The 22,888-nt window shown below is 38.9% G+C and overlaps 1 protein-coding gene across 3 annotated transcripts in view; it reads left to right on the forward strand.

Annotated features, from left to right (window-relative positions):
• The window catches only part of taf2 (TAF2 RNA polymerase II, TATA box binding protein (TBP)-associated factor), a 97,727-nt gene that overhangs the window by 70,539 nt on the left and 4,300 nt on the right, over nucleotides 1-22,888 (forward strand). For 2 of the 3 annotated variants that reach the window (XM_048528915.2, XM_048528913.2), the window contains exons 23-25: nucleotides 10,871-11,100; nucleotides 13,935-14,087; nucleotides 21,196-21,301. In XM_048528915.2, coding sequence (XP_048384872.1) covers nucleotides 10,871-11,100; nucleotides 13,935-14,087; nucleotides 21,196-21,301 — 489 coding nt within the window. Of the gene's footprint in view, nucleotides 1-10,870; nucleotides 11,101-13,934; nucleotides 14,088-19,792; nucleotides 20,013-21,195; nucleotides 21,303-22,888 lie in introns of those variants that run through there. The other variant, XR_009445727.1, reaches the window with a different exon arrangement.

Genomic DNA, 22,888 nt, shown 5'->3' on the forward strand with positions numbered 1-22,888 from the left:
TGGTGGCTGAAATTTTTGTTGCAGTTTCTGATTTTTTTATAGGTTAAGTAGTTTGCGGATCTATCCACTAATTCACACATAGGTGTACTTTGAGAATTACTGTTTCTAAGCCTCAAAAATCCAACTAAAACAATTAGTTGTACATAATACAACCACACTTTTTCAATTTTGTGTTCTTTGTGGCTTTTTGCACCATTTTAAGGCTCAGGACAGTGGTGTCAGTGGAAAATTAAAGGCAGTGACAGGCTGTTCTTAAATCTTTCCTTCAGTGTTTGGCAACTTATTGTTGTTGGTCTTTAAATTTCTGAGTATTTTATGAGAATTATGTTGTTAGACCTGCTTTTCTCGTGCAGACTTACTTTCAGACAAATTATTTCTACAGCTGCCGTAAATGTGCTTATTTCATGCTGTGGGGGTGAGATGTATTTGTATTTTTTACTCTTAACTATGATATCTGATGTGCTCAATAAAAAGGTCAATCATTAGGGCACCAGAAGCTCTGATTTATTTATTGGTATCTTATTGTTATGAAAGTCTGCTCCAGATGTTTTTTCTTTTTGTGTAGAGACCTGCAAATTGAAGGACACAGTTGCTTCGAAGTCTGTTCGACTTTAGAATGAAATATTTGATGTAGTTAATGGTTTCAGATCCGCACAAAATTATAATAAGAGATGTAGCAAAGAATGGGTTTTAATTTTTTGTAATGCCTGGCTTAACTTAAAAGTAGAAACAACTTTATTATCACTTTTTAGGAACAGATTGAAAATAAAAGGGTTTGTATAAATGTTGTTTTGGAAGGCAGGCATGATAGGCTGCACCTTTTGTAAAAAGATGTTAATTGTTAATAAGAATCATTTTTGTATTCTAGTTGCTATATAAATGTTTAATATTCACCCAGAGAAGCTGCTGTGTGTAGCCATATACTCAGGTGGCAAATTGACCCAAATTTTCAGTAGTTTGGTTGTATAAAAACCTTTGATTATAAATGACCGTCCATTGTAGTTGCAATAATTACAGCGATATGGTTTTATATTATGCCTGTGAGATTTCATTGTAATTCAGAAAATATCTCAACCCAAGACAGATGGTGATTCTGTTTACACTTGAAATGGACTTCGGGTTTGTCAGACTAATTCTAGTGTTTATGACGGCTGTTACAACCAATCTGATTATAAGCTAAAGTAATTGCTTCCATCTTTGAGTCACGTGACTGTTCCCACCTGTTAAAATTGTTTTATCTCAGTGTTTCTTAACCACGGCAGGAAGGCAATTGAAAGAAAACCATAAGCTGAAAGATAACAATACGTACAGTCTTCCACAATTTTAAAAATTATTTTGTTCTTCTGCCAGGCCCGGCACAACAGTTAGGACAGGTGGAAGAAAAATCTTGGAGTATTTTGTTAGACGGGTGGCGTTCAGTGTTGAACCAAATGTTTAAGATCCTCCATTTTGAAAAGATCTTTAGTTAGACCTCAGCAATAACACATCTTGTGGTGTACTCCTGTTGATTTTCTTTTTACTTATTTCCTTTGAATATTTCCCAGTTTTTTTTTGCTGTTTGTCCTTTGATTATGTTATAATTGAAATTCACATCTGAGAATTCAGGCTTCATAGATGTGTATCAAATTTGCTCAGTATGAAGGTTAAGCCTGTGCTGCAATAAGTTGTCATTATTCTGAAATATTTGAAATACTTGCATTAGAAATTTGTGTGGTGCCGTGGTCCATGGGACAGAAATTGGCAAATAACAGTAGTTTTGTTTGTGCAAAATATTTTCAATGTTCAGATTTTTAAAAAATAAAATTGATCTGAAGTAATAAAATGTTGCATTAGAAGTAGTAGACTCGCCAAGTTTAAGGGCATTTAAATGGCCATTGGATAAACATATGGTTAATAGTGGAATAGTGTAGGTTAGATGGGCTACAGTTCGGTTTCACAGGGTGGCGCAACTTCGAGGGCCGAAGGACCTCTACTGCACTGTAGTGTTCTGTGTTCTATGTTCTAGAAGTGGTAAAAGGACAACATACCTTTATTCCACCATTTTGACATGATTTTTATACAACTAAGCTCAGTAATTGATGCTAAATTAATAAATTAAATTTGAGGCTCCTTGTGAGAAATAGTTCCAGAATGCATCAGTGATAATCCAAACCTATCGAGTGGTTATGCATAGGAGGGAAAGACAGCATTTAATGGGTGCTAGACGTACATGTCCAATGAAAATAATTATATGATAAAATATGCATAAGTTTGAGAAAATGTGCAGACCAGTCAGTGGATCAGGCAGGATCTGTGGAGAGAAACTGAGTTAATGTTTCAGGTTGAAATTGAACCTTCATCGTAACTGAGGAAAAGTAGAAATTAAACAGTTTTGAACAAATAGGGATGCCTGTAATAGGATTGAGGGCAGGAGTAATTAAATGACAAAAGGATTTATTGTAATGAGTAAACAAACAGTGCAACCTACGTGAAGTTTAGAAGGCTGAATAGTAATTGTCCATATGCAAAGTGAACAAATAATGAAACAAGAAACGATGAACTAGCTGGAAAAAAAATAAACAAAATGGAGAGAAATGTTATGATCTAGAATTGTTAAATATAGCACTGAATCCAGAAGCTAAAGAGTCTCAAGTCAAAAGGTGAGGCCCTATTCCTTGAGATTTTGTTGATATTCCTTTAGAGCATTGCAGCAGGCTGAGGTCAGAATGGGAGTAAGGTGGAAAATTGAAATGACGATGGACATGACCCTAGTCATGCTTGTTGGACCTGAGGTGTTGTGCAAAGCAGTCATAGGAGACCCCATAATAAGGAAGCACGATATCATACGCTGAAAGAAGTACAAGTAAATTGCTGTTTTATTCGGAAGGAGTGCTTCGAGCCTTGGATGATGAAAGAGGAGTTAAGAAGTCTCTTGCTTAAACTACTTTGCTTGCACTCAACTGTGCAGAAGGGACGTTAGAGGGAGGAAAGCAGGGAGTGGTGTTGGGGCTGACTGAGGAGTACACCAGAGAACTGAAGAGGGAGCTGCTTTCAAATGCTGATTGGAGGGAAAGGGAAGGTGTGTAAGGTCACAGAAATGGTGGGCAATCATCCGTTCAGTGTGGATACTGATAGGTTACAAGTTGGTGTTTGCTGTTTCGGAGAAATAGATGACAGGCGTATATATGCACTTCACAAGGAGCCAATGTTGTGGTCCTGATGCAGTAAGTATTGCAACTGCAGAAAAATCATAGACTGTCTGTTCATGAACCCAACTGATTTGACTTTCTCCAGTAATGCATCATCTAGTTTGTGACGTCCAAGAGCACCCAAATTCTCAGTTGATTGGCCATTTTTTACGATTGAAACTGCTTTGGGTTATGAAGATCTCTATCAGTAATTAAAAGTTGAAGACCTCGAAAACTTGGACAATATGAAAAATGGCCTCGGTGTTTAGTAGTATTTCTTGAATGTGAAGTTCCAAGCTTCTTCTGCAACTTGGCTTTTCTTTTGATAGTTCTCCTCACTTTCTGCTAGGGAACTATACCAACTGACAGCAGACTTGCTGTGCTCTGCTTGAAACTTTTTGCCTCTGGAGGAAGAAAAGCAATTTAGAGGAACCACGGAGAAATGGTCCTTTCCTCTGTTGAAAACCTAAATGATATTGCTGGGGCCTGTGCAAAGTGATGTTCATGATTACTTCTAGGCTTAAAATCAAAGCAACCACTTAGCATCAACTTAAGTGCTGGAAACGACAACTGCAGATCCTGTCCAGCTCCCATGACAGACTTTTCATGATTAACTTTTGGTCACTAGCAGGATAGCTCCAGTAGTGGTGTCAGCACTGTGGTATACATTGATAGTGGGAACTGGGGACTTCAGCAGTGATGATGATGGCTTAATTCTTTTAATGCAGGCAGGAGCCTGTTATTTGCTACTTGTTGGCCAAAGCTTAGTTATTGTCAAAGTCTTGCTGTGTTTGGGTATAGACAATTCAGTACTTGAAGTTGTGCTGGCTACTGAGCATTGCGCAATCTTTAGTGAGCACAGTCACCAGCAGTAGCTCACAGCAGCCACTATTGACCGAGCTGCATGAGTCCTGATATTCACTTGGCGTGCTGTGGCTGGTGAGAAAACCAATATGAGGGAAGAACATCCTTGAGCACACTATCACCAATCTACCTGCCACATGGTAGGAGTGACAACCAGGCAGAATTTGTGAAGCCAAAGATCTTTCATATTGAGCATACACTCCAGTGTCTGCTGAGGCATTATCTCTGTGCTAAATTAGATAGACTTGGAACAGGAATAGCAGCTCAAAATTGGGCACTCCTGAGGTCCTGTCGGGGCTATCAACATTGTATTTAATTACAATCCATAACTTTGTGGCTGGATATCCCCCAATCTACCATTACCATTAAGCCAGGAAATCAACTCTTCATTGAAGTAGAGTGTGACAAAGCATGCTAAGAACATGGACAGGCACGGCTAAATATGGAGATTGTGACTCTGTACTTTGCAGGCCCTTGATACCTTCAGTGCATCATCTAAATTTTGTTCAATGTGACAGACCCAGCAGAAGTGGTGGTACAGTAGCGTGCAGTTGGAAGGGGGTAGCTGCAGCATTCCTCAGCGTTGACTCAGAAGTCCATGAAGTCTTGTATGGGTCAAACATGGGTATGGAAACCTGCTGATTACTACATGCCACTCCCCCCTCAGCTGATGAATCTGCACTCATCCATGTTGAGCACAACAAGTCATTCTGTTGAAGCATACATGTCAGACAGTAGAAATATTATATAATAGAGCCAAGCAATTTCACAAACAGCAGGTCCAGTCTAAGTTTCATAGTTTTGCCACATCCAGTCATGAATGGTGGTGAACAATTAGGCGTCTATTCCACCAATATCCCAAACTGCAAATGTAGATGAGCCCAGCAAATCAGTGCAGAAAACAAGGCATATTCATCCATCTTCAGCCAGGATTGTCAAGTTGATCCATCTCTCCCACCCCCTGAGGACCTCGTAGTCTCAAATCTGTCTCTTCGGACAGTTTGATTCACTCCATGTATTAAAAATAACTGAAGGCATTGGATATTGCAGAAACCATCAACTGAGGCAACATTTTGGCATAAATACTGAAGACGTGTTCTAGAGTTGGCTGAGCTTCAAACTAAGCTGTTCCAACACTGACATTTACCCTGTAATGTAGAAACTTTGTGTGCCTGCCTGCAAAAAAGCAGGATAAATCTAACTTGGCCAATTACTGACCTAATGGTTTACACTCAGTACAAGACCTTTAATCACTTTGCTCCTATGGTGCTATCAAATGGCGTTAACACAACAGTAACCTGTTTATTGATTCCCAATTTGGGTTTTACCAGGCCAACCCACCTTCTGACCTCTTTATGGCCTTGTTCTAGGCTTGGACAAAAGAGCTGAAGTCCAGAGGTAGTATGAGGTCAACTGCTCTTGACATCAAAGCGTTGCTTAAACAACTATGGCATTAAGGAGCCCTTTTACATTTGGAGTTATTGAGAATACCAAGGAAATCAGTTCTGGAGTTCCTCAGGGCAGCACCTTCAGCCCAACTATTTTATCAATTACCTTCACTTGAACATAAAGTTAGAAGTGGGGATATTCATTGATAATTTCAGTGTTGACTACCTTTTTGCAAATTTTCAGATACTGAAACAATCCGTCTTGCCTGCAGCAAGATTTGAATAATGTTCAGTCTTAGATTGATAAGCGGTGAGTAGTATTTGCACCACATAAATGCCTGGCAATGACTGTCTCCAACCATCTTCCTGTGGCATTACCATCATTGAATTCCTATGCCATTGAAATCCTTGGAGGTACTAATGACTAGACTAGAACTTGGCCACCTATAGAAATACTGTGGCAGGAACAGATACGAGACATGGCCTAAACTATCCAAAACCTGCCCACTGTCTACAACTTGCAATTCAGAAGTATGATGGAATACTCTTCTCATTTTGTTGACTACAACTTGCACAAAACCCAAGCAGCATGCCATTCCTGACTACGTAGCCCACTTAATTTGTTGATCTCCAACCACCCTGTACATTTACTTCCTGCACAACCTTACAGTAGTGCATATATCTTAATTGAGCTGTGACGACTCATCAACAGCACTTTACAAACTAAAAACCTCGACAACCTAGACAGACAGGAAATTAGAAACCTTGAATGCAATTATCCGCAAATTTAGCTCGAATCTCACACCATGTTGACTTGAAAATTGCTTTTCCTACACTGGGTTAAAATCTTGGAACTCCAATCCAAAAAAGTCAAAGCTCACCAACTTCTTGAAACAAGTGGGGAAACAGGCAATAAATGCTAACTTTACCAATGAACCTTGCATTTCAAAAACAAAGACAAGAAAGGCTCTTCGGGCCATTGACTTAATAGGTAGACCAAATGTTGTATTTGTGGAACTTGGCTGAAGGTATAATGGGGATAGGCTAATGTAAGGAAACGCTGTTTCATAAAAGTGGAGAGGGAATACTGTTATAACTATGCATATGAGTTACAAAGAACTGTTTTGGAGCATATTTCAAATAATGTATCTTGGAGTTAAGCTAATGACATAATGGTCTAGTTTAAAGTTTGTGACCATCTCAATTTCCTTGAAGTGTTTCTGCCTTGTAACACAATCCAGACTTTTGGTTATCCTATACATGGGGCTATGGGGTCTCATTCTGTTCAGAATAAGTGGGCCAGCTGGGATTTATCAGGGGCCTCTTGATCTGTGCTGTGATTATTACTGCACAAAGTTTTCCAGCATTACTAATGCACTGTTTCACAACACTTGGCTAATGAATAGAGCCTTTCAGAGAAACTTCATTATTTTATAGTATGTTCTTGCAATGAAATTGATTTTTGTTTTGCTTTGTTAATTTATTGTTGAAGATTTAATGAGCCTGTAAAGGTTATTGGGAGACTGCTGGCAATTTATTCTTTCCCTGCATGCTGCATAGATATTGATTACACTAGAGCATGTCCTCAGCTTCAACGTCTATATATACCCAATTTTGATAAATTCTAAAGCTGAGAATTTGCTGTTTGTCATTGATTAAAGTTGTTTTGGAAATATTAATGCATACAAGAGGCTTTGATTCTTTAATTTATCGCAGTTGAAGTTCAGTTCCATGTTGAAAATGGAAGTCAAAACAATCCAACTAAAAATGTATTTTGCTAAATTGTAATGCATGATTTCACATATTGGGAGTTGTTGAAATATAATTTTTATTATCGTAGGAAATTGAACTTCTTTGTCATTTCAGTTAATTTTCCTAGCTGTTGCTGTGAAATAATGGGGCAAGAAGTTGCATTAAGTAGTGGCTTTAGAGTTCTGGAATCAAGTACATTTGTGACATAAAGCATACTGAAGGCCATTTTGCAGGTTTTTACGTGAATACACTGAAGGCCTTTTGGAATTATGCAAAGCAGAAAGGTAATGCTAGTCAACTCGTGAAGCTGACCTTATGATATGTTGTCATTTTGCAGCCAGGTTCCTCTTCAAGGTTGCATGCTTGAAGATGTTCAAGTATCAGGAAGAAATCCCCTCAAGCACTGCATAAAAGAATCAGCAGCTACTTAGAACTGAATTGCTAGTTGAATTCTGGCCCTTGCTATTTTGTTGTGTTTTCTGTAGTTGTTTCAAAAGTCCAAAGAAAGTGCTTTGGCAGATGCTGCGCAGTGTGTTGTTCTTAAATGGATTTATCAGTCGTCTTGAACAACATCAAGAGGATGTCCAGAGTGAGGGAACGGCCTATCAGGGATAGTGGGGGAAACCTGTATGCGGAGTCAGAGGAGGTTGGGTGGTCCTTACTGAATACATTTTGGTGAATATTGAAGCAGTGAGAGGGAACTTGTCGTTTGTGAGGACAGCATGAAACAGGCAGATATGTGCAAACAGGTTAATGTTAGGAAGGAGGATGTGCTAGAAATTTTGAAAAACATGAGGATAGATAAGCCCCCTGGGCCAGATGGGATATACCCAAGGTTCAAACGGTAAGCAAGGGAAGATATTGCTGCCTCTTTGGCAATGATCTTTGCATCCTCACTATCCACTTTAGTAATACCAGATTATTGGAGGGTGGCAAATCATTCCCTTGCTCAAGAAAGGGAATAGCGATAATCCTGGGAATTACAGACCGGTCAGTCTGTCTTCTGTGGTGGGCATATTATTGGTGAGGATTCTGAGAGATTGTATTCATGATTATTTGTAAAATCGCAGTTTGATTAGAAATAGTCAGCATGGCTTTGTGAGGGACAGGCCATGCCTCACAAGCCGCCTTGAATTCTTTGAGGATGTGACAAAACACATTGAAGGCAGAGCAGTGAATGTGGTGTTATATGGATTTTAGGAAGGCATTCGATAAGGTTCCACATGGTAGGCTCATTCAGAAAGTTAGGAGGCATGGGATTCAGGGAAATTTGGCTGTCTGGATACAAAACTTGCCGTCCAATAGAAGACAGAGCGAGGTAATAGATGGAAAATATTCAGCTTGGAGCTTAATGACCAGTGGTGCTCCGCAGGGATCTGTTCTGGGATCTCTGCTGTTTGTGATCTTTATAAATGATTTGGATGAGGAAGTGGAAGGGTGGGTTCGTAAGTTTGCCGATGACACGATGGTTGGTTGAGTTGTGGAGAGCTGTTGTAGGTTGCAACGGGACATTGACAGGATGCAGAACTGGACAAAGAAGTGGCAGATGGAATTCAACCCAGAAAAATGTGAAGTGATTCATTTTGGAAGTTCGAATTTGAATACAGGGTTAATGTCAGGATTCTTGGCAGTGTGGAGGAACAGTGTGATCTTGGTGTCCATGTCCATAGATCCCTCAAAGTTGCTACCCAGGTTCATAGGGTTGGAAAGAAGGCATATGGTGTGTTGGAGGCTTTCATTGGGAAGGGAATTGAGTTTAAGAGCCATGAGGTAATGCTGCAGCTCTATAAAACTCTGGTTAGACCACACTTGGAATATTGAGTTCAGTTCTGGTCACCTCATTACAGGAAAGATGTAGAAGCTTTAGAGAGGGTGCAGACGAGATTTACCAGCATGTTGCCTGGACTGGATGGCAGGTCTTATGAGGAAAGGCTGAGGGAGCTAGGGCTTTTATCATTGGAGAAAAGAAGGATAAGAGGTGCCTTGATAGAGGTGTACAAGATGATGAGAGGCGTAGATACAGTGGATAGTTAGAGACTTTTTCCCAGGGTGGAAATTACTTTTACAAGGGGCTGTAATTTTAAGGTGATTGGAGGAAGGTATAGGGGACATGTCATAGGAAGGTTCATTACTCAGAGTAATGGATGTGTGTGATATGCTGCTGGCAATGGTACAGAAGTCAGGTACTTTAGATAAACCACTGTTGGATAGGCACTTGGAGGATAGTAAAATGTAGGGAATGCAGCGTAGATTGATCTTAGTAGGATAATAGATAGGTCGGCACAACACCGTGGGCCTGTATTGTGCTGTACTGTTCTATGTTCTGTATTAATCCTGCTGAGTTTCTTGGCCTTTTTTTATTCACTTTTATCAGAGAGACGCAAACAGAGCCAACTTGAAGGTTTCAACAAATTGAAGGCACCTCTTTCTTCAAAGCACAATTGGTTGTATGCTCATTGCCTTGCTTGTCTGTGGCCAGAAGCAGCATATTGTGAATTTCAGTTTCTTGTAGCTGACATGCAATAATACATAGCCATCTGCTGTGGCCATTGTGTTTCAGCCACCATGGCAAGCCAACAGATGCGTACTGGGTGTTGAGGGCCATCAGCGACTCCAACTCCATGGAGTACACATCCAGAGTCTTCAACTGCCCCTCATATGACAAGCCCTTGTAAACTTCCTTTGGACGTCCTCCAAGACCAACAATTCCTTCCTTAGATATGGGGCTCAAAACTGCTCACAATATTTCAAATGCTATCTGACCATAATGGTAATGGACAGATATTGGGGAGATAGAATGAGAGTTACGCACTGCAGAATTCGTAACTTCCGACCTGCCATGGTATTCTTTCATGTGTCCAATTTGGTTTCTGGACGGTGGTAACCTCCAGGATGTTAATGACAGGATATTCAACAATAGTAATGCTGCTGAACATCAAAATGTGATGTTCGGTGGTATTACCATATCTTTGACATGACCATTGCCAGACAATAAAATGTGAGGCTGGATGAACACAACAGGCCAAGCAGCATCTCAGGAGCCTGAGATGCTGCTTGGCCTGCTGTGTTCATCCAGCCTCACATTTTATTATCTTGGAATCTCCAGCATCTGCAGTTCCCATTATCTCTGATACCATTGCCAGACATTTGTGTTTTGTGGATGTTGCTTGCCACTTTATTAAAATTTGCCTTATTTAATATTAATAACTGAACTCCCACACAATTTATTACATTGTAACAATGTTTTCACAATTGCTTAATAAGAACTTCAAATCATTAGAGAATTAAAATATGAAATAGAATTATTGACAAGCTTGATGCAGATAATTTTCAATATAAAAATATCCAATATTAAAAATGAAAGTCTACCTTCAGAAAATAAATTACTTTTGTGCATTTTTATTTAGCTAACGGGGTGACAACCGTGTAACTAGATTCAAAATATAGGAGACAAGTATGACTCCCACCATTCTGCTTTGCAGTGTTGCACAACAACCTAGCTGTGAAAACATCTCAGCAGCAGGTGGGAAATTTTTTATCTATGCAGTAGGCCCCACTCTCAATGCACAGAATCATTGTGCTGCCATTACTTGAGGTTTCTATGTCTTTTACATGTCATTTGAAATAAGTGATGTGTCCGTTTTGAAAATCAGTACTGTAATTAATGGAAAACGTCAATAATTCTTAATTCACTTAAAGGAACTTCCCACGACTGGCGACTTCGCTGTGATGCCGTGGACGTGTACTATACCTTGTTTGGCCTCAGCAGACCGTCTTGCCTTCCTTTACCAGAGCTAGGTCTTGTGCTCAACTTGAAGGAAAAGAAGACTGTTCTAAATCCTATTATTATACCTGAAACGGGGACGAGTGGCCAAGAGACTGTAGGCAGTGCAAGCATACATGGATTAATGCCTGGCTTCCAGACAAATGTAAGCGAATAATAGTATTTTCAAGCAATTAATTTTGATGCTGATTCAACTCTCTTTCAACATTATTTGCTACAAACAATATTGGCTCATCTTCTAATTATTTTCAATTCAAAATTCTCATCTTTGTTCCAACTCTTCCCCAGTTGTCTAGACACCAAGATCTGAGTTTTCCTTCATCTCTTTCCTTTTAAAAGGGTTGTGAAAGATTCCCTCTTCAACCATGTATTTGGTCAGTTGTTCCTTCTGAAGTCTGTTACTAGGTTATGTTTCATAATGCTGCTCTGAAGCAACTTTGACTGCAATGTATAAGCTAATTGTACACTTATTGGACATTATTTAAAAACAGTCAAAAATCTACTTTTTTTGCAATGAGTCTCCTTTATTAACACCTCTATTCCAGGATCAGAGCAGGCATAATTTAAGTGCAGTGTTTTCAACCGTTTAATTCTCATTCATCTCCTTCCCTCCAGAAAATTAAGTCATTATAAATACTGTTTCCATCAAGATTGAGGAAGCTCCTACTGATGCTGAAAATCTTAATTAGGCAAGTTTGATCCTTTAAGTAGGTTTGGTTGCAGGCTAAACTACTAGTACAAGTTAGCATTTTTTTTAGCATGAGTGCTGAAAAATTTGAGGTAATGCTCATTCACAAAAAAATGTCTGTTCTATGAAGCCATCAGGATGTAGCTTCATTTTTTTAAAAAGTTAATCTTGATGTTACAAAACAAAATGCTGGGGAAGTTTGTATTCTCTGACAGAACCACTTTTCATCCAAGTCTCCTGCCTTCTGATTAGCCATGTTGGAAATTCTTCCTTTCATTTTCGGGTTTCGAAGGAAAGTTAATCAGATGAAACATTAATTCTAAATATTGGCCTCATCAAGTGAGTGTTAAATCTTTAGGCTTTTGTATCTTTCTTTACCAAGTTATCTTCTATAATTTACCTGTAATTTTATTTCCTTTTCTGTCGCCATCCGTTCTCTGTTGTATTTTACATTAGCAAAAATAAATTCACCATTCCTCAGTCCACTGTGAAAATGATGGATCTCTCTCAACTGCCTGAAGCTTCAAAAATTTGCTCCATTTGTACATTCAGTTAAACTTGCCTTAAACTTAGGGCTAGTAATTGAGTGCAACTGTCTTTTTAATAACTAGAATTATGTTCCTACATTTCCACTAATCTCCTTGATCTAGAATGGAAACGCACTGAATTTCTTTTTAACAACACCTATGGGACCAGGAGTACTACTGGTTGATCAAGAGGTCCACATAATCAATGTAAAAACACACAAAGTAGTAGAAATGTAATAGTGTATACACATCACTGTTATACTTTATTTACAGCATACATCACTTAATGCAACTTTGCCTGAAAACTTAGCAGCACTTCTCACTTGCGCCCTCAGATGACTACTTGGACATTGGCAAGATCTGATATCAGTTTTGGTAGTTTATTGAGTGTGCTGGTTCATCAGGTGCCAATTGAAACACTGTTTGTAGTATTTAAAACTATGGAATAATTCCTGAGGGTAGAGGATCAGTGAAATTTTATTTTTAAAAAACAAGTACGCAATCAATTTCTCAATTCCTTTCTTAATCCAGTCTTTCCTTTGTTTATTTTACTTTCCGTTTGCTAATTTTATTCTAACTCGTCCCATTTCTTTTCAGTCCTTGAATGTCATTGGTTAAGGAGATAATCTGTTAGTCCCAAATATTTTGTTGTGTGTGACAGGATCAGTTCACACATCCAAGAAGTTGTAGTGCAAATTAATGTCAATGTATGTGATGTTGGAAGTCTAATTGCATTGGTCATAACGTGCTTCGGGGCACCCTGAAATTGTGAAAGATGTTCTTCCCTTCTTACAGTGTAGCAGCAGAATTATAAACCTATAATGAGTTTCATCTGGGAGATCAACCTTAGTTTAGCAGTGGCCCTGCGACTCAGAATTGGTCTTACTCAAGATGTTTCACATAACCTAGGTTGATAGCTGTGTTTAGTACTGGTTAAGTGTTGCATTGTCTCGTGTGCCATCTTTCAGATTAGATATCTGGCCTTCCTGCCCGTTAAATTTAATGTAGAAAGTCCCATCACCATGTTTATCCATCAATCACCACGGCTTAACAACAGTATAGCTAGTCATCCATCTTTCGTTCGTTCTTTCGTTCTTTCTTTCGTCCTTTCTTTCGTCCTTTCTTTCGTCCTTTCTTTCGTCCTTTCTTTCGTCCTTTCTTTCGTCCTTTCTTTCGTCCTTTCTTTCGTCCTTTCTTTCGTCCTTTCTTTCGTCCTTTCTTTCGTCCTTTCTTTCGTCCTTTCTTTCGTCCTTTCTTTCGTCCTTTCTTTCGTCCTTTCTTTCGTCCTTTCTTTCGTCCTTTCTTTCGTCCTTTCTTTCGTCCTTTCTTTCGTCCTTTCTCCCCCCCCCCCCCCCCCCCTGGAATCTTGCTATCTACAGATTGGCTGAAGTATGTCCTCTCATCTTAGAAATGAATGAATTTCAAAAGTACTACTTTGAGAAGCAGTTAAGAAGATTCTGTACAAAACAATAAAAACCCCAAAGAACTATCGATACTGGAAATCAGAAACAAAAAAAGAAATTGCTGGGAAGTCTCAGCATGTCTGACAGCATCTGTGGTGACAAAACAGAGTTAACATTTCGGAGTTCAATGACCTCCATCTGAACGGTTCTGAAAAATGGTCACTGGATCAGAAACGTTAACTGTGTCTTGTCTGTACACATGCTGCCTGTCCCAGTTTTTTTTCAGAAGTTTCTGTTTTTGTTTGAGAAGTTTCTGTGGCCTTGTAAGGAACTACATAAATGCCTTTTTTTCCTTTCCCAGGAAGAGGAGCATCTTACCAAAGACTCTGCAAGCACTGGGTCTGGAGTTCCGCCGAGCATAAAGAGAAAAGCTGAGACACCACTTGGTTCCCCATTGGAACCCGGACAGGTTCTGGAGAAGGATGAAGATAATAAGGTTAAGCTTAAAATCAAAGTAAGGATGTTCTCTTCAATCATTACAAATGCAATTTATAGAAAAAGGAGAATTCTTCACATTAATTTAAGAAAACTAAATTGTTGGAAATGCTGAGCAGGTAAAGCAGCATCTATGGTGGGGAGTAATAGACTCTATTTTAGTTGAAACAGCATCCATCAGAACTAGAAGATGATCAGCTTTTAATCAGCACAGCATAGCAATTTGGGAAACGCAGGAGCAATTAACTGATAAATTTGTGATACTGCAAGGCAGAAAGAGGCAACAATCATACAAGTTTGAAAACAAATGATGCGCTCACAGGAGATGCACATAGTTGCAAGTGAGTGGAGAAAAGGGCATGATGCAGGGAAAATGTCGTGAGGAGGATGTGCCCATGGATCAGGAGTGTAATGGAAGAAATGTACTTAGATCCAGGATGTGCACATCACTTTACCAGCTGTGTACCAATAAGGTATTCGTGTCCCAAATACCAGCTCACACCACATACCCCTCCAGTGGCTCAGGTACAGCTCTTCTGTACCCTAGAGAATAAAAAGTAGTGTTATTTCTAAGTTGTAAACAGCATATTGAGGTAGGAAAACTGTAAAATGAATAAAAACAAAACGAGACCTTGAACTTGTATTGAGCTTTGTTGAAACTGAAGGACAAATGTCACAGTGGAGTGAAAAATTAAAATAGCAATAAGTAATTCAGGATCGTGCATTTGCTCTAAATGCATTGCTGAATATCTTACTTGGCACTGGCCTTCCTAAAATCAAAACTTGCATAGAGTGTACAAGGCTGGAAAAAGTGCAGTGGCTGTGTTGCTGACAGGAATATTTTGAGCCTGGATGATGGGAAGGTAACTGACATTTGTGTTTGGAGGTATCAGGAGGAATTATCATTTTGTTGAGGGTGCAGCATGTCATGGAAGGAATAGTCAGTGAATAATGTTAACTTGAGTAAACTTGGCAGCTATTTTCTTCACTGTACCTTTGTAACAGCAGAAAATCTGAATGCTGTTTACTGAATACTTAGCCAAAATGATTTGAAGTAAAATATAAATAGTCGAGGCGCAACCATTGATCCTTTCTAACCTGCTGAAGTGAAAATATCTTTTTTATTCCATTATTGTCTTCTGTTTCATTAGCAGTTGTCGTCACACAATCTTAATATATACCTTCACATCCAAGATCTTAACCTTATGCAATAATTTCCTATGTGATACGTTTTTAAATGCCTTTTGGAAGTTGAAATATAATACACCTTGCTGGATTCTCTTGTCTATCCCTGATAGCCAAACCCTAATAGTTTTGTAAAGCATTATTTCCCTTCCATGGTGCCATGTTTCTTAGTTATATGATTTTTTCAAGTGCTCTATCCCTATTAGCAGGATTCTAGAATTTTCACTTGCACAGATGTTAAGCTATCTAGCTAATACAAAGGACAGCTCGGAGAAGGAAAGAATTGGATGGAAGATTTTGTATGTGTACTTTACCTTTAGGAAACTTTATCTTTAAGACCTCCAGCTACTGTTTAAAAGATTGCAACCGCACCTACCAGCCAGTTTGTATGCAGGTAGCACTTGCATTGAAAGCACTTCCTGTGCTGAAATATTTATTTTAACAACCTGTGTGTTCCTATTAAATAAACTATGCCTCCCAGCTTTGATGAGTGATTCTTAGAGCAGTTTCATCAATATGATGTGACTGGCGGGTGTTTAAAGCTTTGAAACAGTCAAAATGTAAAGAATCCATAAAATACTTAAGCAGTGAAAGAAAATCAGCAGAGAAACAGGAGAAGAAAATGTTGTAGAGCAGTGAGTATAACTTTTAATGAAATATGCCTTTAAGGAAACAAATTGGAAAGCCCCAGAAAAATTGAAATGTTTGGACCTGTATACAAGAAGCAGAATTGCTTTGTTGCTGCAAGAAAGCTGTTTCTGAAGTTAAAACAAACTAGTCAGACTGGGGAAATAATGTTGAAGACTGAAAAACTCTAATCGAAGCTGGAATTTAAATTTAAATAAAAATCAGAGAATCCCATTACTGCCATTTTGAAAATAGGAAAATACTGCCATTTTCTAAGAGAATTCAAGAAGACTGAGTAGACTCAAATACTTGCTGTGAGAAATGTTCTAAGAGATTTATTGGAATTGAAGATTTTTGAATCTTTTATATTTGAAAACTTTTTGTAGTTCTTCCTTTCCCCTCCTCTTCCCCCTAACCCTCATCCCAACCTGAGAATTAAAAAAAAAATTATACATACAGTGTTTTAATAGCCAGTTAAGGATGATCAAAGACATTTTGTCAGAATGTCAAGTAACTTGGGATACAGCAGACTTCTTTACATGTTCACATAGATTTTAGGGAGCTATGGTTTCTGGATTTGGATGTGTCCAATACAGATAAGCAAATAATTCAGGTTTGCTTACCAGTGGGACAGAAAGTCCAGGTGGATTTAATATGTCAAGCTTAACAGCTGAGGAGCCAAAAGTTACACAAAAACATTTGGACTACATATAAAAGACCAATTTGGACTCTGATTGAGTTTCTGTATTCGTAACTAGAATTTGTAATTTAGAAACTTAGAGAATCCACGGACCACTTCAAGAACAGATACAGACGAAATATGCTTTGTGGTTAGAATTGTTGAGCTAGTTTTCATAACTATGGAATTTTTCTAAAAAGATTTACTATATAAATTGAAGCATTAAGGGCTTTAAACTTAATGGGATGGGAGGATGGGTTTAGTTGTAGGGGAAATTAGAAAACCCAACTTAAAGGAGAAGGTAAGAGTGCAGATTAGCAATATGGTGGATGGTTACCAGATAATAAAGGTGAGGGACAGAACGGGTGCATGCATCAAGGAATGAGAAGAGAACAGGGCAATTTACTGGTAGAACAAATTTTAAAGCTTTGTATATAAATGCATGAAACATTCGAAACCAAATTAATGGCACACATAGAAACAAGAGGGTATGATTTGGTAGCAATTACTGAGACATGGTTACTAGGAGTCCAGGTGTGGGAATTGAATAGTGAAAGCTACTCAGCATTTTGGAGAGACAGATTGAAAGGAAAAGAAGGTGGTTCAGCTTCGCTGGTGAAGGAGGAGATCAGTCATTTAATGAGAAATGACGTAAGCACACGAGACTCAGGTATGGAATTTGCCTGTATAGAAATAAGAAAAAGCAAAGGGAAGAAGTACTTGGTAGAAGTATCGATAGGTCCCCATGCAGTAGTTCCGCAGTGGGGCACAGTATAAACCAGGAAATATTAGACGATTGCAAGAAAGCCATGACAATAATCATTAGCGATGTTAACATGCATGTAGATTGGAAGAATAAAATTGGCAAGATTAGCCTGGAGGCAGAGTTCATTGATTGTATTAGAGATAATTTCTTGTAGCATTTTGTTGTGGAACCAAATCCAGGGCAGCCTGCTCCCTGGTTGGTATTGTGTAATGAAGATAGATTAATTGATGACATCATAGTTAAGGATCCTTGAGGGAGAAGTGACCATTGTATGATAGAATTCAAAATTCAGTTTGGGGGTGAAGAAGTGGAGTCCCACAGTAGTGTTGTAGAATTAAAGGGAATTACGTAGGCATGAGGTCAGATTTGGCCTGGATAGATGGAGCAGGAAGGCTAAAAGATAAGACAGTGGATGAACTGGTGCGGTTATTTAAGGAGCCACTCCATTTCTTGCACCTAAAATATGTCCCAGTGAGGAAGAAAGCTGACAAGGGGGTAAAAAACATCCATAGCTAAACAAGGAGGTCCAGGACATTATAGAGTCAAAAACTAAGGCATATCATACTGCAAAGGCCAGTGGCAGGCTGGAAGATTGGGAAACTTTCACACATAAATAAAGAGATACTAATAGAAATAAAAAGAGCCAAGATAAACAATGAAAGAAAACTAGCACAAATATCAAAAAGGGTAGCCAAAGCTCCTATAGCTATGTAAAAGGGAAGAGAGCCACGAAGGTGAATGTTGGTCCCTTGCAAGATGAAACCAGAGTGTTAATAGTCGGGAACACTTTAAATAAAATGGCAGAGATGTTAAATCCATACTTTGCCTCAGTTTTATCAGTGAAGGACAATAGTACCATTCCTATTGAGATGTGCAAGTCAGAGGCAATAGAAAGAATAAGACTTAGAACAATCAACAATGGTAAGGGAAAGGTATTCAGCAAACTTCTGGATTGAGCGCCGACAAGTCCCCTGGGCCAGATGGCCTGCATCCTCGGCTATTAAAGGAAGTGGCAGCAGAGATAGTAGCGTCCAGAATAGGTTCCAGTGAATTGAAAAAATGCCACTGAAATACCCTATTCAAAAAGGGAGGGAAGTAATGTGTGGGAAATTACAGACCAGTTAGTTTAACATCTGTTGTTGGGAAAGAGTTAGAATCGATTATCAAGGAACCATTTGGAAAGTCAAAACACTTTCTATCAGAGACAGTATGGTTTTATGAAGGGCATATCATGTTTGACAAATTTGCTAGAGTTCTTTAAGATATAACCAGCAAAGTGGATAATGGGAATCCTGCAGATGTAATATATCTGGATTTCCAGAAGGTGTTTGATCATGCAGAAGTTTAATTCACAAGGTTACGTCATATGGGATAAGGTGTAATTTATTAGCTGGATAGGTGACTAGCTGATGGAAGAAGACACACAGACAGTCAGGATAAATGTTTTTTTCTGGATGGCAAGAAGTAACTCGTGGGGTGCCACAGGGTTCAGTCATTGGACCCCAGCTATTTGCAATCTATATTAATGACTTGGATACAGGGATCGAATAGCTGAATTTGCAGATGACACAAAAGTGGGCGAGACAGTAAATAGCAATGAGGAAATAACCTTACAATTGGATATAGATATGTTTGGAGCTTGGGCCAAAATGTGGCAGGTGGAGTTTAATGTGGATAAGTGTGAGGTCATGCATTTTGGTTGGAAAAATGGGAAGATAACCTACTGTCTAAAAGGGGAGAGACTTCGGGGCACTCTGATGTAGAGGGATGTGGGTGTCCTCGTCCATAAGTCACAGAAAACTAACGTGCATGTACTGCAAATAATAAGGAAAGTGAATGGAATGTAGGCTTTTATAACTAAAGAAATAGAATATAAAGGTAAGGAAGTAGTGTTGCAACTATACAAGGCATAGAAGAGACCACACCCAGAGTATTGTGCGCGGTTTTGGCTCCCTTGTTTGGGGAAGGATGTGATGGCATTGGAGTTATTTCAGAGGAGGTTTCCCTGATTGATCCCAGAGATGAGGGGTTTATTGTATGAAGAGAAATTGTGAACAGTTTAGATCTATACTCTGTGGAATTTTAAAAAATGAGGGAGATCACATCGAGCTATTCAAGATGATAAAAGGTATAGGTAAAATAGAATTGGAGCAGATGCTCCCTCATGGGGCATTCAAGGACGAGAGGTCATGGTCTTAGGATAAGGGGTAGCAAATTTAAAACAGAATTGAGAAACTGCTTCTCCCAATGGATAGTGAGTCTGTAGAATTCCCTATCCCAAAGTGGGGTGGATGCTTGGACACTGAATAAATTTGACGAGGAGGTAGACAGATTTTTAACTGGGTTGAAGGGTTATGGGGAGAAGCGAAGAAAATCGGGGTGAGAAGCATGTCAGCCGTGATCGAATGGCGTAGCAGATTCTGGCTGAATGGCCTAATTCTGCTCTTATTTCTTATGACCTTATAAGCCAGCATGGACAAATACCAAGATACTACCCTGCAAATTCTAAAAAGCATGTACCCACAGTGGGAAGCCATGAAGAGATCTGCAAATACGAAATTCTTGATCTATAATGGCTTATCAATTCCCCGTGCAAGGCCAGTAGTGCCTGGGGTGCAAGAACAATCAATGTGCCTGGATTCCACAAATGCTCTGGGCTGTAGTCAGCACTGAGCCAGCAATTGCAGGTAAGCCATAATGCTGTTACACTGCACTAGTTATAATGCAAAGAATTATTCAAACATCAGAGACACCAAGAAACCACAGCACGTTATTCAAGAAACACTTGCAGAATTGAATATCAAAGAAGAGTGAAACACCTTACTTTCTTCTGAATGAGTGGACCTAAAATCTCGGCTATCTGCTGTGGAATTAAAAGTGAAACTCCGACATCAAAACCTGAACAACTAGTTCAGAATAAATTAAAATTGACAATAAGGTCTCGGAGACTATGAAGTCTTTGAGGGATACCTACATTCAGTTCACAAATGTGAGCAAATAGCTGAAAGAGCAAGAAAGGAAGCAGGATGAACCATAAATTGTGAATCATCAATCCAATGCAAATATTATCACTCTGTGATAAGATCACCAGCAACTTGCGTGTAATACAGATTAGGTTCAACATGAGTAGCTGCAGAAGAATTAGCTTGAGTCCGAAACAATGCTGGAGGAAATGACAAATATGCAAAAACAGATGGTGATACATAATGCATAGAGAAAGGAGCTGTAATCATTTCAGAAATAACTGGCAGCAATGCTGATTCTCCCATGAGAGAACTTGAGCAGCAACACAATAAACCAAGCAACCGCTGAAGCAGCAAGTAGAAGAGGTAGAGGTTTCCAGGAAGACGTTAAAAGAATAAAACAACTTGATTAAACAGGTACAGCAGACACTACTATGAATAACAGGGAAAAACCAATAATACCTCCAGATAAAGTCGTTATCACAAGATTTCAGCATTTCAGTAAACTGCCTTTATTGTAATAACTTACAGAATGGCTTGTTACTATAAATATTTAAACTTTCTTTTGCAGAGGAGGGAGATTTTGCATGCCTACTTAGCCTTAAGAGATTTCACCTTATAAGACCTCCAGTGCATTTAGCTGCAACTCTGCCTCCAAGTAGTGAGACTTGTTGGCAACACATAATTAAACCAATTGCTCTGCTGAAATATTTGTTTTATGACTTGGTGTATTCACAGTTTTAAATAACCAAAACCAAGTAGCCTTGTGGAGTGATTACAATGAATTTGTAATGACTACATACTAGCTATTTAGTATTTTTTAAAATCTTATCATTGTAAAATTGTAGTGTGACATTTCTGCCTTATTAGAAGAGGTTATTGATGCTGAATTTTTGTTTTGTTTTAGTTTTCTAATTCTCAAGAAGATGAAGAGATTGACATAGACTCTGTTCATGATAGTCAGGCTTTCATTTATCACCAGTTAAACATACTTGAAAGACCATCCACTCCAGGTAAGAAAAATCTCAAATTAATGCATTTAATGTGAGAAAAGGGCACCAAGTTGTACACAGAGTTGGAGTTACCTGACATATGCCAGTGTGTATTTATTGTTTTGGAGTTTCTGATGAAATCATTAAATCGCGTTGTCATTCTCTATGATTTACTTAGGGATCTGAAAACATTTGTTAAAAACAGTCAAAAGCTAGGATTGAAAGGATTTAATAAAGGAATAAAGCTAAAAGATTCCCTGGTTTCGAACAAGCAGCAAGTTAAAACAGTGATGCAATCTATAATACATGTGCAACTTATTTCTAACACCCAGAATTAATATGTTAACTTGGATAATATACTTTAAGCAAACAACCCACAGTGCATATTAGATATCACATGATCAACTCTGATCCCGTAGATTTTACAAAATGCTTCCAGACATTAATAACATGATCGGTCATCGAATTTCACTAAACTTCAAAGAATTGCAATTCTTTACTTTGGAAGACCTAGTCTTGAAACTCCCCCCTCAAAAGACCCTCTAATATGGGCTCCTCAGCAACTGCTTTTCCTCTAGATCACCCTCCTGTCCTGGATCCACACATCGTTAGACTCCAAAAACTGCATGCATAACATATTTACAGACACGACTCCAGCTTTTTGCCAATGGCTAACTTCAGTGAGTTAGATTATTCTTGTGCTTTTGCTGAGCTCTGATATTTCTAATTAAATCGAGCAAACACTTTTCAGCTGTTTATGTCACCCAACTTTTTGAAAACCACCACAAGTTAATCTTAGTCATAGAGATATAAGGCGTGGAAACAGACCCTTTGGCCCAATTTGTCTGTGCCGACCAGATATCCTACATAAATCTAGCCCCAATTGCAGTATTTGGCCTTTATCCCCCTAAAACCTCCCTGTGCATTTACCCTCCCAGATGCCTTTAAGTCTTGTAATTGTACCAGCCTCCTCCACTTCCTCTAGCAGCTCATTCTATATATACACACCCCATTCAGCGTGAAAAAGTTGTTCCTTAGGTCCCTTTTATATCTTTGCTCTCTCACCTTAAACCTATTCCCTCTAGTTTTGAACTCACCCACCCTGGAGAAAAGTCCTTGCCTATTTACTCTATAAATGCCCCACATAATTTTATAAATCTCTATAAGGTCACCCCTTAGCCTCTGAGGCTGCAGGGAAAATAGCCCCGGCCTATTCAGCTTCTCTGATAGCTCAAACCCTCCAACCCTGGCAACGTCCTCGTAAATCTTTTCTGAACCCTTTCTAGATTCACAACATCCATCCTATAGGAGCGAGAGCAGAATTGCATGCAATACTCCAAAAATGGCCAAATCAATGTCCTGTGCAGCTGCAACGTGGCCTCCCAACTCATATAGTCAATTCATTGACCAATAAAGGCAAGCATACCAAACACTTTCTCACTATCCTATCTACCTGCGGCGACTCTTTTAGAACCTTACAATCTCCTGGAACTGTTTCTGTGTGATTTGCTTTTAACAGCATAAATATTCAACTACTCTTCGACTTCATTTGTGCTGTTGAATTGTTTGCAACACAACTAAAGAGCAGCACTTTAAACTTGGATTCTA

Source organism: Stegostoma tigrinum, chromosome 5 (assembly GCF_030684315.1).
Source record: "Stegostoma tigrinum isolate sSteTig4 chromosome 5, sSteTig4.hap1, whole genome shotgun sequence".
Lineage (NCBI taxonomy): Eukaryota > Metazoa > Chordata > Chondrichthyes > Orectolobiformes > Stegostomatidae > Stegostoma > Stegostoma tigrinum.